At 37.3% G+C, this 17,641-nt stretch overlaps 1 protein-coding gene across 1 annotated transcript in view; it reads left to right on the top strand.

The window, feature by feature from the left end:
- Positions 1–17,186, top strand: part of LOC115816388 (basement membrane-specific heparan sulfate proteoglycan core protein-like) — a 44,649-nt gene extending 27,463 nt beyond the window's left edge. The window contains exons 6-16 of the mRNA XM_030779345.1: positions 892–1,455; positions 2,437–2,715; positions 3,086–3,331; positions 3,482–3,559; positions 4,542–4,604; positions 15,816–15,866; positions 15,940–15,990; positions 16,227–16,250; positions 16,459–16,521; positions 16,813–16,907; positions 17,178–17,186. Coding sequence (XP_030635205.1) covers positions 892–1,455; positions 2,437–2,715; positions 3,086–3,331; positions 3,482–3,559; positions 4,542–4,604; positions 15,816–15,866; positions 15,940–15,990; positions 16,227–16,250; positions 16,459–16,521; positions 16,813–16,907; positions 17,178–17,186 — 1,523 coding nt within the window. The remainder of the gene's footprint in view (positions 1–891; positions 1,456–2,436; positions 2,716–3,085; positions 3,332–3,481; positions 3,560–4,541; positions 4,605–15,815; positions 15,867–15,939; positions 15,991–16,226; positions 16,251–16,458; positions 16,522–16,812; positions 16,908–17,177) is intronic.
- Positions 17,187–17,641: the final 455 nt, after the last annotated feature.

Below are 17,641 nucleotides of genomic sequence, written 5' to 3'. Positions count from 1 at the left end.
AACTCACCAATTCACTCTAATGGGAATAATGCATATGCGTTCAGTGTTACTGAGTCTGACAGTGGAGAATACACTTGTAGAGGAAAACAGAAAAGTGACTCTCAGAACTCAGAGATGAGTGATGCTGTAACACTGACTGTGTTTGGTGAGTCTGTTCATGTTTTAACACAACATACTGATATTTTTCTCAAAGTTCAACGATGAAAATATTTCAGTGTTTATTTTCAGACGTTAAGCTACCGAATAACAAAAAATGTAAACTATTCTACACAATGTGTAACATTCCACCATTCATCCATCAACATAAACATTAAAATTAACACGTTTCCATTTCCATTTCAATTGAATTTACGTTTACATTAAGAGCCATTTTTCTTCAAATATATCTAATCCTGTAATGGTCTAAACATTCACAAAGATCAACAAAAGGACAATGTATGTTAATGTCTGTAACAACCATGTGTGACACAGAGATATTTCTGAACTGAAGTTATACTCAGCCCCCATGTTCAACTTCACAGCTTTACCTAACACTTCACTCACTGTAGAACCAGACAGTTCTGTGTACACTGGAGAGACAGTCAGTCTGAAGTGTGTGATAGAGTCTGGGAGGAACTGGAGATATAAGTGGTATAAAGGCAGCACTCAGACTGCAGTGTCTCAGTCTAATGGTTACAACATAACTGGAGACACATTCACCATCAGAGCAGCTGCTGTAACTGACCAGGATCAGTACTGGTGTCAGGGAGAGAGTGATTACAGACCCACATCCTCACAAAGAAGTAATACAGTTACTCTTACTGTTTTAGGTGAGTGATTACAATCAGAATTACTTAAAGGGTAATATGATTTTTTGAAGTGTCAAGTGAACTACTTATTATTCTCCTACAGGATCAAAACCAAAACCTCAACTCACCTCCAGTCTTAAAGGAGCAGTACTGAGAGGAAACACAGTTACTCTGAGCTGTAAACAGGACCAGTCCACAAGATGGGTGTTTTACTGGTACAGGCACACACAGGACTCTTCAGCACTGACACACACTGTTGAAGACTCCTACACAATCAGTTCTGTTACACACTCTGATGGAGGACAGTACTGGTGCAGAGCTGGAAGAGGAAACCCAGTCTACTACACACAATACAGTGATGCAGTCTGGGTAAATGTTACAGAGAGTCCAAAGGCTGTTGTGATACTGCAGCCTGATAAACAGACATTCAGAGGAGAGACTGTCATTCTCCGCTGTGAAATACAGGGAGACAAAGACACTGAGTGGGAATACAGCTGGTATAGGAAGAGTTCTTCACTCAGTCCTGTCAGTAAAGGTCAGGAATACAGAATCAGTCCTGTTTCTGAGTTTCACAGTGGTGAATACACCTGTAGAGGAAAACGTAGCAGGGACTCACAGAACTCAGAGATGAGTAATGCTGTAACACTGATTGTGTCATCAGGTGAGTGTGTCAATTTAGAGGTGACACAGAAATAGATTTTCAAATATGGACAACACTCAAATCAACACTTTAAAAATTCAACATGTTGTAAGAAAATCATTAAGCTTGTTGATACATTTTCATTCGACTACTGGTACACTGTTCTCGGCTTTTAACAGATTATGTCCAATTGTTTTTGAGAGTGTTCTACAGCAAGCTGAAAAACAAATTAAATTAAACTAAACAGTTGGAAACGGATGTTCAAAAAACACAGTGCTTGTCACATTTTGACGATAGCAAAAATTGGAAAACCAATTTGTCTTTTCCAGCAGACAAAGCCCAGTCACTTGTGAGTGTCTCTCCAAAGATGTGGTTGACTGAAGGAGACTCAGTGACTCTGAGCTGTGAGGTTAAAGACTCCTCTACAGGCTGGACATTCCTCTGGTACAGAGTCATTCCCTGCAGAGATGGGTTACCCAGAGTTCATTCTAACTCTGTAGAACTCCTCTCAGACAGCAGCAGAGGAGCTGGAGGCTCCTACACTCTCAGCCCTGCTGCTCTTAAACACACAGGAGTTTATGTGTGCAGAGCACAGAGAGGAAATCCAGACTATTACTCAGAGTACAGCACAACACAGACACTGTGGGTCACTGGTGAGTCAGCACAGCAATATATATGTTAGGAGTCTAGGAATTAAATGGCTGAATCTGCCATTTGTTTTTTCCTGAAAGGAAAATATAAACACATCAAGTTTTTTTTTTTTTGTTTTGTTTTTTTTTTTGTTTGTTTTTTTTGCGGTGATATGTTGCTATTCACCAGTTTTCTGCTGATTGTGACCTTGTCTCTGTACTAACCACTATCTCTCTCATTTCCTACCATGTGTTTTTTGCAGTTGCCTGAACTGTTTTCTTTTTCAGATTTGTGACTTTTTTTTCCACTTTTTAACAATATACTTGAAAATTGCAGGAGACTTTCATGAAATTACAGTTCTGTCTCTCTGTGTCTCAGCTGTGTCTCCTCCAGCCTCTCTGATCATCAGTCCCAACACAACTCAACACTTTACATCTGATTCTCTCTCACTGAGCTGTGAGGTACAGAATAACTCTACTGGATGGACAGTGAGACGATACACAGATAATGGAGAGGTGTCAGACTGTTCATCAGACTGGGGATCAGTAACAGGATCTACATGTAACATCAGCTCCATCCAGTCATCAGACAGTGGAGTGTACTGGTGTCAGTGTGATTCTGGAGAGAACAGTAATCCTCTCAACATTACAGTGACATGTAAGTCTTTATCGTCACCACTCCTTTAAAAACAGAAATATGCTTTCTGGCCTTGTATTATAAAGTGGACTGACTAAATTATGATCATTAAAAAATCTTGTTCCATTCAGCCTTGAATAATAGATTCACCTCTAAATTGTCGTGTTCTTCATGTGCTCAAAGCCTCAGTGAAAACCAAAACATTCAGATCAGTAAACTAGAACTTCCCTGGCTCCACACATACTGTATCTGAATGTTACAGGTGATTAAACTCCTGTGTAACTGTAAAACCAAACCTGTTATAAAACTAATTATTTCATTAATTTAAGTACTGTTGTGATTGGTCTTACTGTATTCTCCACAGTGTATGTAATTGTATTCTGTTGTGTAGATGGTGATGTGATCCTGGAGAGTCCTGTCCATCCTGTTACTGAGGGAGACACTTTGACTCTGCGCTGTAGATATCGAAACGCCTCCTCAGACCTCAGAGCTGATTTCTATAAAGATGGATTAGTCCTCCAGAATCAGACTACAGGAGAGATGACCATCCCTACTGTCTCAAAGTCAGATGAGGGTCTCTACTGGTGTAAAAACCCAGAGAGAGGAGAGTCACCAAAGAGCTGGATCACTGTCAGAGGTAGGACGGAAAAAATATATGCACCCTGCATGTACATGTAACTGCAGTAGCGTGAGTATATTATTAATAAGTGTGTGTGTGTGTGTGTGTGTGTGTGTGTGTGTGTGTGAATAGACTCAGTGTCAGGTGATGGAGGATTCTCTGCTGTAGGAGTGGTGGTGGGACTGGGTGTTGCCTTTGGCCTCCTTGTTCTAATGATCCTGTGTTACTGCTCAAAAAAGTTGAAAGGTAAAAGTACGGCCACTATATATCTGATACGGAATATTTATATACAGACCTGCCGATTTAAACAGAGATTAAAAGTGTTAAGTTAAGTTTCAGTGATTAAACACACACACACACACACTGTGAACAGTGAGCAGTGAATTTGTCATCTGCATTTAACCCATCCAACACACCAGTAGTGAACACACACACCAGACGCAGGAGCAGTGGGCAGCCTTCCTTGGTGAGCGCCCGGGGAGCATTGGGGGTTAAATAACTAAATTGTAAATTGTAAATTGTAAAGTGCCTTGCTCAAGGGCCGTGGATGCCACATAATGACTGTTGTAATGACTGTGCTAATTCAATACAAGCCACATATTAAATGCACTAAATAACTTTAAACTAATAATTGCCTTTTATATATTGTCACAGGTTCCTGTTTTAACAAAGCATGTCTGTAAGTGATTTTGTGTCTTCAAGTACAATTTTCCAGTGCTGCACATGAGGTTGTTGTATACATGTGATGGATCTCTGTCGCCCTCTAGAGCCAAAAGCCAGAAAGGCATCAGTCAGACGTCAACCCAGGATATGACCAGAGGAGGAAGGGGTATGCAGTCAGAACACTTGTCTCTGCAGAACAGAAATGGAACTTTACAAGCATTCTTACACGCTGAATTTCTTCATTTCTCTGTCATGTTTCGGAGAAAGGCAGCAGTACAATTTTACGTATCTGTAAGTCTGGCAAAAATCCCGAAAATATATGCGCGCTAACAATATATAATGTCATGTCTTGAATGTTAGATGATGCTGAAGAGGGACCAAGTGATGTGATTTATTCTCAGATTATGATGAAAAACATGAAAATAAGGAAAAAAGGTAAATCAACCTCATCTCACAACCACAGCAACACGACTCTATAGTTATTCCATTCATATTGTATCAGTCATTAAGAATGTCATTATATTTAAAGTCATATCTCATAAACTCAAACTCTTACCCCTATCAGACAAGACCAGTACACCAGAGGAGGACACGGTTTACTCACAGCTGAAGTCAAACACAACCACAGGTATAACAACACCATAATGTTTTTTTTAACTGCCCTGTGTTTTTGTTATACAGTATGCATGACATGATATATGATATGATGTATGATATGATGTGTGATATGATATTGTGTGTGTTCTTGTTATGTCCATTTGCACTATGTGTCAGTTGTCCTGTTACTTGCACTATGTGTAATCTTGTGTCCACTGCCCTTATCTTGTATGTTGAACTGTGGTCCAGGTGAAATGTTATTTTCTTCCACTATATTCTCTTTTATGGACTGGATAACTGTGGTCAGTGAGAAACTACTGTATACTTGTATATGGATGGGATAACAATACACTTGACTTGACTTGACTTGACTTGACTACAATGTCCATCACAGATTTATAGCATTTTGAGTGAGGCTGAACATGTTTGAGTTTTAAGGGCTTCAGTAAGAGAGACAATATGTCAGACCGGATCAAATGTAGTGTTTGTTTGCGGTTTGTCCATTTTCATAATTAGCATTTCATCGTTTGTTTTGGGCAGAAAACAGCGTTTAAGGGCTAAATATGAGCTAAAACCGAGAAGAACAAACACTCCCATTTGAACTCTTCATATTCTATCACACTATAGATTGTGTAGCTGGAGCCAGTGATGTGACTTATGCTCCTATTGTGATAAAACAGAAGAAAAAGAGGATGAGGAGTGAAGGTAAGACCAGCGTTGTGTTGAATTGTGGGGCTTGTTCACTTTATCAGACATATTTTTTTTAACTCCAATTACACTAATTTTTCTGTTATTTTATAAAATACGAAAGAAAAAAAGGAAGAAATAAATTATTAATAAACTATTGGATGTTGATATGCAGCTGTGCATAAATATGAAATTTTAATTAAGGAGAATATTTTCCTCTATAATAGGCAAGACCAGCTACACGACAGAAGAAGTGTACTCCCAGCTCAAACTGGTATGTATAATTATGTTTAAGTATACTCCCAGCTCAAACATGTATGTATAATAATGTACAAATTTACTCCCAGCTTAAACTGCTGTGTATAATAATGTACAAGTTTACTCCCAGGTTAAACTGGTATGTATAATAATAATATATTGTCTATGAGTTCTAAATGTTTAGGTGCTTTAAATAAGATTTTAACACAGAAGCCCCAAACGTTAATAGCTAAAGTTCACAGAGGTAATGTAATATGGTACCAAAGATAATATCGTCAAATTAAGTCTAAATACATTTTTCATTGCTCTGTAATGTACAGCATTTAAGTTGTGATGTGTTCACACATTGCTTTCCTCTTTGCACTTGTTTTAGCACTTGTCTGCCCTCTAGTGGCAGTATAGCACTGCAGCTTAAAGAAATTCATAAAAATACCAAATGGACAATTAGCTTACCTCCAAACTCCTGATGAGACAGGATTGTTCAGAAATGTTACTGACAGGATTTAGAGTCAGAGTGTCTTGAGTCAAGATGAAAGTGGTTAAGTCCTCTAACCATCCCTGTGTCTGTTCTCTCTCTGCCCAGTGACTGAACGACCAATCTGACAAACAAGAAACCTGCTCCCATCAGCAACAACAGACTCCCCTTGGTACCTCCACTGCTGTTTCAATCACAACTTTCTATGACTTTTTTTTTCACTCTTAACACATGTTGCTTTGTTTGCTGTGCAAAGCTGTTCATTTTCTCTCAAACTTTTAGAATGACTGACTAAAATAAAAAGTTGAATAAAAGCACACCTGTGTTGTTTGGCTTCACTGCGAAAAATGTCAAAGGTTGAAAACCTTTCATTCAATCATTCATCATCCAGGAGTATAAATTATGGTCACTGAAAACAGTGACTTTGTGAATCATTCATCATTCAGGAATATAAATTATGGTCACTGAAAACAGTGAATCATTCATCATTCTGGAGTATAAGTTACGGTCACTGAAGACACTGTCCTGTGAATCATTTATCATTCAGGGAAAAAAAAAAAAAAGTTATGGTCACTGTGAATCTGTGGGCACTGTCCATGGTGCTGAATCACACTGCAGAATGAGGAGACAGGGGTTGTGAAACTTTTGCAGCTTCATACCTTCTTAGATCTTTTTCCCTGATTGGTCATGTACTCATGTTCCCTTTTTCTAGGTTCCCCTAGTTCAGGAATAGGAGGATTTGGTACATTTTAAAACAGGTGAAAGTTTTTATTGAAGAAAAACAAAAACAAAAGCAAAAAAAAAAAAAAAACCCAAAAAAAACAAAACAAAAAAAACTTTGCTTGTACAAATTCAAAAACATGAACAAAACACACTCCCACCCACCCATCCACACACACATACACACATGCACACACGCACACACGCACACACACACACACACACACACACACACACAAAAAGTGTTTAAGTGTTTCGCTCTATTGCAACTCGTCAGCCTTCTGCGAGGCCCTTCTCCATCATAGCCATACAATTCTTATATAAAATGTTTTGATTTTATTTCATTTTATACATTTATTTAGTCACTCTGACGTATTCCTCTCCACATGCGTTGAAAGAGACAATGGAAATTTCCACTACATCAGCCCAGAGCGGATATTGCAACACAGACATTTTTTAGAACATATAATTTGTCAAACATATAAATATCACATACAACAGTCACACTCCAAAAGTCCCAACCACAGCATTCAGGAGTCTGACGTATGAGAACAGGGTAGAGGTGAGAAATTGTGGTTTGGTTTCTGTTTCATTTCTGTCATGTGGTTTTAGACCAGTGAGAGGGAGGGAGGAAGTGACAGCTAGTCTTACATCCTGTTCTGCAGAGACATTTTCTACAGGGGGAAAATAAAGATATATAAAAGACATTAAGATATATTTTTATTGTTTGTGGTGGTCAGTGAAACTCATTTCATAAAAATTCATTTCTGCACTGACTACTGTATTTATATTTCAGATAACTTAGTGAGACAACTGTCATATTAAAATAATCATTCTATCTGACCGTGATCCTCCAGTTACTAATGATAAATACTGAGGGTTCATCTGTATTAAAACTCATTTAATAACGCAAATTCTGTTTGAGATGATCCATCTGTGACAAAACATTTTCTTGGTGTTCTCTTCATTAGACTTTCATTACTGAACTGGACAAGAGAAAGAATTAGAGCAAATGTAGCCACTCCCAATACAGGCTTTTCCGTTCATATTATCCATCAGTTCTCTGTCTGTCTGTCTGTCTGTCTGTCTCTCTCTCTCTCTCTCTCTCTCTCTCTCTCTCTCTCTCTCTCTCTCTCTCTCTCTCTTCTCTCTGCTCTCTTTGTCACTCCCTCTTTGAACAGAGGAAGAGCTCTCAAACACAGGAAGAGTTTATAACACACAGTTCATATCAAACAGTCTCTCACTCTCACAGCATGGAGCTCAGTCCACTACATGTGCTGCTCTGTAAGTGTCTTTTTCACTTGTTTCTTTTTTTCCCCTTCAGTTATATCGCTCTTAAACCTGTTTTGCTTTTTGAGAAAACAACTTCCAGCCTTTATATATAACTTTTCTACAGCACTGTGTTGACTCTATGACATTCTGTGAAGTATGACTCTGATACCATGCACTGAGTGTAAGTTCAGTGAAAAGTCGTGTTGCAGTTCAATGGTGTTGTATTGTCTATGTATCAGTGTGAGAATTTATCAGTGGGAGATTTAAGGCTCTGAGCGACTCATTTCTTCTGTGAACAAACAAAAGAATTTTTTTTTTTTTACTTCCTCTAAACCGGAGTGTATGAGAACTTATCAGAAACTCATTTTCTCCTTTTTCTCACTCAGATAAAGTATAAATCACATGGTCAGGTCAGAATTTTTAAGAGTGATAGTCACATGTTGTCATTTTTAGATTATTTACATTAAAACATTCTACAACTTATCCGTTGTTATATTGCTTATGAAATGACTGCATTGAATTTCTTTAGAGCACTTGTTCGCTCCTTTCTCATACTCAGATAAAGAATTGATCATTCAGGACTAAAAGTTTCAACAGTGTCTCCCATAATTTTTTAATTCTCAAATTCTTAAACATAACTGTAAGTCATGTCTTTTTCAGGTGTTCTTTTTTTCCCCTTCCCCCAATTAAATTACTCCTTGAGAGAGAAATAATGTCTTTGCTTTTTGATAGAACAACTTCTACTCTTTATATGTACCTTTTCTATAGAGCTACATTCACTCTGTGGCATTCAGTTCACTTCAACTCCAGAATCATAAACTAAATATGACATTGATGACAGGTCACGTTGCAGTGAGACATTGTTGTATTGTCTATGTATCAGTAAGAGAATTAATCAGTGCGAGATTTAAGGTCCTCAGTGTTTCATGTCCCTGAACAAATGATAGAACAGTTTATTCACTTCCTATAACCCAGAGTTTATCAGAACATATCAGACACTTTTCTCATTTTTCTACTCAGATAATGAATAATCTCATGTTGAGGTCAGAGGATTTAGTACTGACAACCACATGTTGTCTTCTTGCATTGTTTACATTGACACAACTCATTAGTAGTCATATTAGTTATGAAATGGCTGCATTGCATTGTTTAAGAGCTATTGTTTTCTCCTTCTTTATTGTCAGATAATGAATTGGTCATCAAGGGCTAGAAAGTTCCAGAGTGTCCACTATAATTTTCATTTCAGAAAGAGAATTTCAGATTTTTTTCATTTTTTTTTCAATGAAGGTTTCAGCTGTGTAATTAAGAAAGTGAATAATATAATTGAATAAAACCATAAAATTACTAATTTAACACATACACACACACACACACACACACACATACACACACACCGGGCTGATAAGTGAAACACTATGAAACTTACTTTAATTATGTATTCATAATCTAATAATTATAACAGATAAAAAATAAATTTGCAAGGTTTCATTTACCCCCCCCCCTCTCTCTCTCTCTCTCTCTCCCCTGTCTATGAACTGTCCCTCTCTCATGTTCTCATGTATTTACACCACGGCAACACATGTTCTGTAATTTGATTTCTGCTTTGCTAATGGTTAGTCTGTATTAAAAGTTGTTTAATAAACTGTCACAATGAATGTTCTCTTCCAAACACATTACAAAAGTTACATTACATTTCCTTTTTTCCTGTTGCTTTGCCCAGATATGTACAAGTAAAACATCAAATTTAAAAAATTCCAAAAGATGAATGCCCCACACCTCACACTTTTTTTTTGCTTTTATCCTATCTCTCTCTCTCTCTCTCTCTCTCTCTCTCTCTCTCTCTCTCTCTCTCTCTCTCTCTCTCTCTCTCTCTCATGCATCTTTCTCTCTCATACCTTCTCATCCATCCACATAAGAATACATTTCTCAAAATGTGCTAAGCTTCAGTGTGTACCAGAGTTAATGTCTCTTCATGATTATTTCAGAACAGCTTGTTTCCCATTATCTGTTTATGTGAATTTAAACCAAGGATAAAAGGCTTAGTTCTGCCATCTCTCTATGTCTCATTAGATAGTATGAAATGTCATTAATTCATTGTGAAATGTGGAAAAGAGTTTGTCATCATAATCTATATCACATGTTTTTATGTGAACGGGGTCTATACATTTACTAAGATTTTCTGTTAGCATGACTGTAGAGTGAAGGGTTGAATATTTATAGAATTTCATGCAGAAAGGAACACTGAGGGTTACCTAGAATGCAATAATTTAATGATAGTGCATTCAAAATTTGAAATAATGATGGTAAATTGTCACACTGAAAGACATAGAGTTCTGAGCTAGCAGTTTATTGCAGAAAAAATCATGGATGTTTAAACCTGATGATATTAAATATTGTCAATAACAGAACTGAGCAGAATTGTCGGAGCATCTTGTTTATGTTTCAAGATATTTGTGTTTAATATTTTTACGCCACATTTACACAAAGCTTATTTTTGAATTATTAACTTGTTCAGGCGATGGGGAAAAAAAAAATAGAGGCTATAACAATAGTTCCTATAAATGTTTACTGTAAGAAATCAGTCTTCATGAATCCTACCATTATCACATAGAGATAAGACAGGGTAGTTATAATGAATCTAATCAGTATCATATAAAGATGAGACAGTGTAGTTATAATGAATCTAATCAGTATCATATAGAGATAAGACAGTGTTGTAAACAGTCAAATGTATCTGATGTTTCTCTGTTTGTGTTTTAGTGCTGAGTTCATTTTTCTGCTCTGGACAGACTCATGGTAATGAATATGTTTCATATGTTTTAATGACTTTCATTAATTCTTTATACATCTTTCTGGATAATGTTTGATTGTTCACATTATGGAGTGTATAATTAGGTGAAGTTTGTGTAAACAACTCAGTTATCAGAAACACAGAGTATCATCATTAAGTGAGCATATAATTTTTATGACAGGAGATGTTGTAATGGGTCTCCTAATGGCATTTATGTTAGTTAGAGTTATTTGTGTTCATGATGTTTTAGACTTAATGTTTTATTTTATCTGATTCCAGTAGGAGAATTCAAACCTTCTCTGACTCTGTATCCTCAGTGGACTCAGAGATTCAGTGGAGAGACAGTTACACTCAGATGTGAATTTCCCAGAGGAAAATATTCTGGTTTGAGATATGCCTGGCGTAAAGACAATGTTGTGAACTCAGATTACAGAAATACAAGCAATGAATATAAAATCAGTTCTCTACAAATATCTCACAGTGGCACTTACACATGTGCAGTGCATCTATATCACAGTGTCTACTCTGACTGGAGTGATGGTGTTGCTCTCACTGTGACAGGTGAGTGATGATCTCTGATACATCATCAGTGTTTCTTCATTTACTCTAGTATCAGAATAAAGTCTTTACATACATTAATATACTCTGTGAAATGACAGGCTCTTGAGTGGATGATTTCACAGTGGAAGCTGTGTCTATTTTTAGTACGGAGACTCCAGACTTCTTTATCTCTACTCTTATTAAAACTCAAATATTTACATGTTAGCTATCTGCAAGTGTGTAACTTACGAAAAAAAAGTTTATATGATGAAAAATGTATAAAATAGTTGTAATAACAGAAACAACAACAACAACAACAACAACCACAATAACAAAAACAATTTAATGTTACAACAATCATCAACAAATGTCTAGCCCTAACCCAAATTATAAAAACATATTGTAAGTCAGTGAGTGGCAAAACAAATTCTGTCTCATATTCAGTCAAGAAGGCATTTTTTTTGTATATATTTTGGTGTTAAATGTTATGAGAAAACACAAAAATCACTCCCAGCATGAAACTTTATCAACATGAATTTGAGCAATAGCAGTAAATACTGTATGTCTCCATTCAAATGTTAATAGAGAATAAATTTGCTTTTAATAATTTAATAGTCAGTTAATACTGACACTGCATTTGTGAGTGATTATAGTATATGAGTTTTACATGTTGTATTTGAAGTATTTTTCTAACATTTCCTCATTTGCTGAGGCTTACCAACAGCTACAGTGACAGTCAAACCAGAGGGTCTTGTGTACACTGGAGAGACAGTCACTCTAAAATCTACTTTCTTGCTTGTCTCTTAATGAGATTTAATGCAAACTCTCTAAAATCAGCAACAAAACAGTTACAGTGTTTTCCTCACTACGACACTATGTTTGGTGATTTCAGTACTGTCTTTATAATCTCAGTAAGACTGATTGACTGACAGAAAGATCTAACTATCAGTACAGATGAAATGTTTGCAATATACATTGTATGAGAATTAAGTTTAAGAAACCATCTCAACAAGTCTTAACACTCTGTTCAAGCTAGACTGAGTGCAACTGACAAATATAAATGCTGAATTTAATACGTTAGTAACATTTTCATAATCTCCACAGATTTACCCACAGCTACACTCACTGTGAAACCAGAGAGTCCTGTGTACAGTGGACAGACAGTCAGTCTGAAGTGTGTGATAGAGACTTGGAGGAACTGGAGATATGAATGGTATAAAGTCAGCACTCAGACTGCAGTGTCTCAATCTAATGGTTACACTATAACTGGAGACACATTAACCATCAGAGCAGCTGCTGTAACTGACCAGGATCAGTACTGGTGTCAGGGAGAGAGAGATTACAGACCCACATCCTCACAGAGGAGTAACCCTGTGTTTCTCAGTGTAAGAGGTGAGTGATCAGTGTAATGCTTGAAAGTAGTATAGTAGTCGACAGCTGTGATTTCAATCCCTTCTAAATGATTTTTTTAACATGATTGTATAATATAACACTAATGTGTAGCATCACCTGCATGTGATCTCAAAGCCTGAAGAAACATGAAATCTAAGTCTGTCTTTCTGTGTCTCAGCTCTGTCTCCTCTACCTGCAGGTTTGTCTCCTCCAGCCTCACTGATCATCAGACCGTACACAACTCAACACTTTACATCTGATTCTCTCTCAATGAGCTGTGAGGTACAGAGTGACTCTACTGAATGGACAGTGAGACGATACACAGATAATGGAGAGGTGTCAGACTGTTCATCAGACTGGGGATCAGTAACAGGATCTACATGTAGCATCAGCTCCCTCCAGTCATCAGACAGTGGAGTGTACTGGTGTCAGTCTGACTCTGGAGGGAACAGTAATCCTCTCAACGTTAAAGTGACCAGTGAGACTCAGCAATCATTTTCATTATGGAAAAACCTGTCTGCGTGAATGACTTTTGTTTTTGTCAGAAAATATCTCCCCTTGATGGCTTATAGGGATAAAAAAAAAAGAAAAAAAGAAAAAGGCGATAAAAGACAGTGAGGTAGACAAGCTCACAAAAACAATAATCCTTGTCTGACCACACAAAACATCATTAACAAGTAAAGAGCAGTCAGACAGTGTATGACCATTGTAACAAAGCTGCTATAAAATGTAAATTTGAATCAACCATCCATTAATTGCACCAATGCTGGCATAATATTTAAAACGTATTATAGGTATCCATATTTAGAGCTTGCTCTTATTTTCCATAGTGTACGTATCTGTGTTCTGTTCTATAGACGGCGATGTGATCCTGGAGAGTCCTGTCCATCCTGTTACTGAGGGAGATACTTTGACTCTGCGCTGTAGATATCGATATGACCCCTCCGACCTCAGAGCTGATTTCTATAAAGATGGATTAGTCCTCCAGAATCAGACTACAGGAGAGATGACCATCCCTACTGTCTCAAAGTCAGATGAGGGTCTCTATTGGTGTAAACACTCAGAGAGAGGAGAGTCACCAAAGAGCTGGATCACTGTCAGAGGCAAGTGAAACATCATTTGAATGTCTACTGTAATGATGTGAGTATATTACTAATGTGTGTGTGTGTGTGTGTGTGTGTGTGTGTGTGTGTGTGTGTGTGTGTGTGTGTGTGTGTGAATAGACTCAGTATCAAGTGATGGATCCTCTGCTGTAACAGTAGGAGTGGTGGTGGGACTGGGTGTTGCCTTTGTGATCATAATTGTAATCATCCTCCTTTACTGGTCCAAGCAATCGGAAGGTTAACATTTACATCTTTACTTCAGTTCCTTATGTATGTCTGCCAGTCATTTAAAATCACAAAACACTGATGTCTTAACCCCCTCAGATTTATTGCATTCTTATCCAAACATTTTTTCTGTAGTAACAACATCAGTTTGAGCAAATATTAGTGATGTAAATTCTAGACAGTAATGAAGGTTTCCTCAACATCACAGGTCTCTACTTTACTGAAATTTGCTTGTAAGTATTCTGAGTCTTCATAACCTTTGGCTTTGTCAGACATGCCATAGATACAGTGCTGCTTGAAAGTTTGTAAACCCTTTAGAGTTTTCTATATTTCTGCATAAATATGACCTAAAACATCATTGTTACCATCCCCAGGAGTGCTCGACCAACAAAGATCACTCCAAAAGTAAGGTGTGTAATAATCCGTGAGGTCGCAAAGGAACCCAGAGTAACTTCTAAGCAACTGTGTTAATGTTAATATTCATGAGTCCACCATCAGGAGAACACTGAACAACAACAGTGTGCACGGCACAGATGCAAGGAAAAAGCCACTGTTCTCCAAAAAGAACGTCACTGCCCACCTGCAGCTTGCTAAAGATCACATGGACAAGCCAGAAGGCTATTGGAAAAATATTTTGGGGATCGACGAGACCAAAATAGAACTCTTTTGTTTAAATGATAAGCGTTATGTTTGCAGGAAGGAAAACATTGCTTTCCAGCATAACAATTATATCCCATCTGTGAAAGCTGGTGGTGGTAGTTTCATGGTTTGGGTTTGTTTTGCCGCATCTGGGCTGGGACGGCTTGCCATCATTGATGGAACAATGAATTCTGAATTATACCAGGAAATTCTGAAGGAAAATGTCAGGATATCTGTCCATGAACTGAATCTCAAGAGAATGTGGGTCATGCAGCAAGACAACGACCCTAAGCACTCAAGTCCCTCTACCAAAGAGTGGTTATGGAAGAATACAGTTAATGTTTTGGAATGGCCAAGTCAAAGAAGAAGACATCAATAATTTAACACAAAATATTGGTTTAAAAATGATTTTATTGCCTCAGCTAAAACAAAAATAGTCTGTTAGAGTCAGAGCTGCGTTCATAGCAACAGTCTGTTACTCATTGCAACAGTTTGCTATTCAGAAATAACAGACCGTAGAATTCCACATTTGACCAATCAGAATCAAATGTTCAACAAAGCCGTGTAATAACTAGAATAAATACTTTTTTTGGAACTTTCTGTTTTTCGTTTTTTTTTGTTTTTTTTTCTTTGTTTGTTTTTTGATCCCCCGAACATTTTCGATCTGTGGTTGGTTGAATCAGCGGATGTCGAAGCTGCAGACACAGAGGGCTTACTGAACTGGATCATTTTCCTAAAAAAAATAAATAAATGACCATAATATTTTTGTTTCATCTGTTTAATTCAGTTCTCTTCATCTACTTTTGTGACTTTGATGATGTTTAAAGTCACATTTATACTGAAATATGAACAATTCTAAAGGGTTCACAAGCTTTCATGCAGTACTGTATAGAGCCACTTTGTTTGAATTAGAGATCTTTCTCGCCCCCTAGAGCCAAGAGACCGAACAGCACTAGACAGACTTCAAACCAGGATCAGAACCAGACACTGGAAAGAGTGGGCACTGAATCAGGATACATGTCACTCCAGTATGGTCAGTATATATGTATATTATTAAATAATAAATGTATACATATCTACATTTAGATTTACATGACAAACACCCATACCCCTGTTGTCTCTTAATGTTGCCTTTCATAGGAACTGCTGATATTTATGACACCATTAAGAGTCCAGATGAAGGCAGCAGAGGTAAAGTTTACTGTTAACATAGACAGTTACATGTTGAACTTCCATAAACATAATGTCTTTCTCTCTTTCATAGGAAATGTTCACATCTATGATGATATTGATATTCCAAGTAGAGGAAACAGAGGTAAAGTCTATAACTAACACTGTAATCATATGACCTTTGATTGTGCCCTAAACCCAACTTTAAACATAACACATACTAATCATTTTAACATCTCTGTCAGTCTAATGAAGCTATAGATCACACATTATTAAACACTACTAGTGACAGTAATTAACTGATAGAATTGAGTGTTATTTAATTGTTATTTTTAATTTATTGTTGTTGTTGTTGTTGTTGTTGTTGTTCTTGAATTTTAGATGATCCTGTGGACGGGCCAAGAGGTGTGACTTATTCTAATGTTGAGATGAAAAATATTAACTTTTTGAAACATGAAAGGAAAAAGGTACATACACTTTACCTCACAACCAAAACAACCCAATAGATGAACATTTAAAGCATCAGTATGTGTGGGATTGTACAGTACGTGTTGCTTGTGTATTTCCTGAGAAGTCAAAATCATACTTTATATGACCTTTTCTCTTCCATCAGACAAGACCGACACACCACAGGAGGACACAGTTTTCTTACTCCTAAGCTCAAACACAACCACAGGTATAGTGACACCATCATTACACTCCCCATCACACACTCACACCATTTTAACTGACACTGAATATGCCTGGGTACAATGACAAAAGACAGTAAGACATCAGGACAGTGAGAAAAGATAACTGACAGACAGTTTATTCAGAGTTGAAGGGTTATTATTGTTTTAACAGGAAAATAATGATCTTACAGATGATAAAAAAACACTTAAACAAACCGTGAGACTGCTTGTGTACCATTGTGTTAAGATGTCAAGTTGAATTTTGTGTGATTCAATATTTTGCTTTTCCATATCAGGTGAGATGAGTGGAAAGCCAGGCCCTATCTACACAAAGCTGAATTTGTGTTGTCAGATCTCTGTCTCTGGCTCCCTGTCTCCTGGTCAAAATCCAGTTGGACCTGATTGTCTAATCACCTTGTTCCTCCAATTAATATGTGCACCTGTTCGTTCTCTCATTGTGTCATTCTAAATATATACTGCAGTGTTTTCATGGGTGCTTTGAGAAATCGTACATTAGCTGTCTGTACTGAGCAGTGTCTTGTTCCTTGTTTCCTAACTGCCCTGTTAATCCTATTCCTTGTTACTTTGTCAGCTTCGTTCGCCAGTTAGACTTGTTCCTCTGTAAGCCTTGGTCTCTCTGTTTAACCCTGTTCTCTGTTAGGGTCGGTGAGGCCTAGTTAGAGATAAGGACCCAAAAGCAGACTCAGAGGGCAAGAGAGGTGGTTTAGTAGATGTTTAATGAGGTAAAAGGGCAAAAATACAGTGAGGGTGCAGGTAGGGCCAAGACAAAAACAGAGGTCCAAAACACAGGCAGAGAGTCAGAGGCATGGTGAGGCAGAAAAACCAGGCAAAGGTAATCAGGGACCAGACAAAATCTCACAAATAGGGAAACAGGCTTAGGTCAGTAACAGACAGGCAATAGGTCCAGGCAGAAGTACCAAAAAAACAAAAAAAAAAAAACACCAGGCAAAAAGTCAAATCCAAAAGCACACTAAGTCAAAGAGCAAAATACAAGATAAGCAGAGGCAGGCAGAAATTTCCAAAGACAACAGGCAAAAATTTAAAAAAAACAAAAAAAAAAACAGGCTAGGTCCAAGAGAAAAAAATACAACAAGGCAACAGCAC

Source organism: Chanos chanos, chromosome 7 (assembly GCF_902362185.1).
Source record: "Chanos chanos chromosome 7, fChaCha1.1, whole genome shotgun sequence".
In the NCBI taxonomy this organism is placed as follows: domain Eukaryota; kingdom Metazoa; phylum Chordata; class Actinopteri; order Gonorynchiformes; family Chanidae; genus Chanos; species Chanos chanos.
This window is presented reverse-complemented; position numbering and strand designations above follow the sequence as displayed.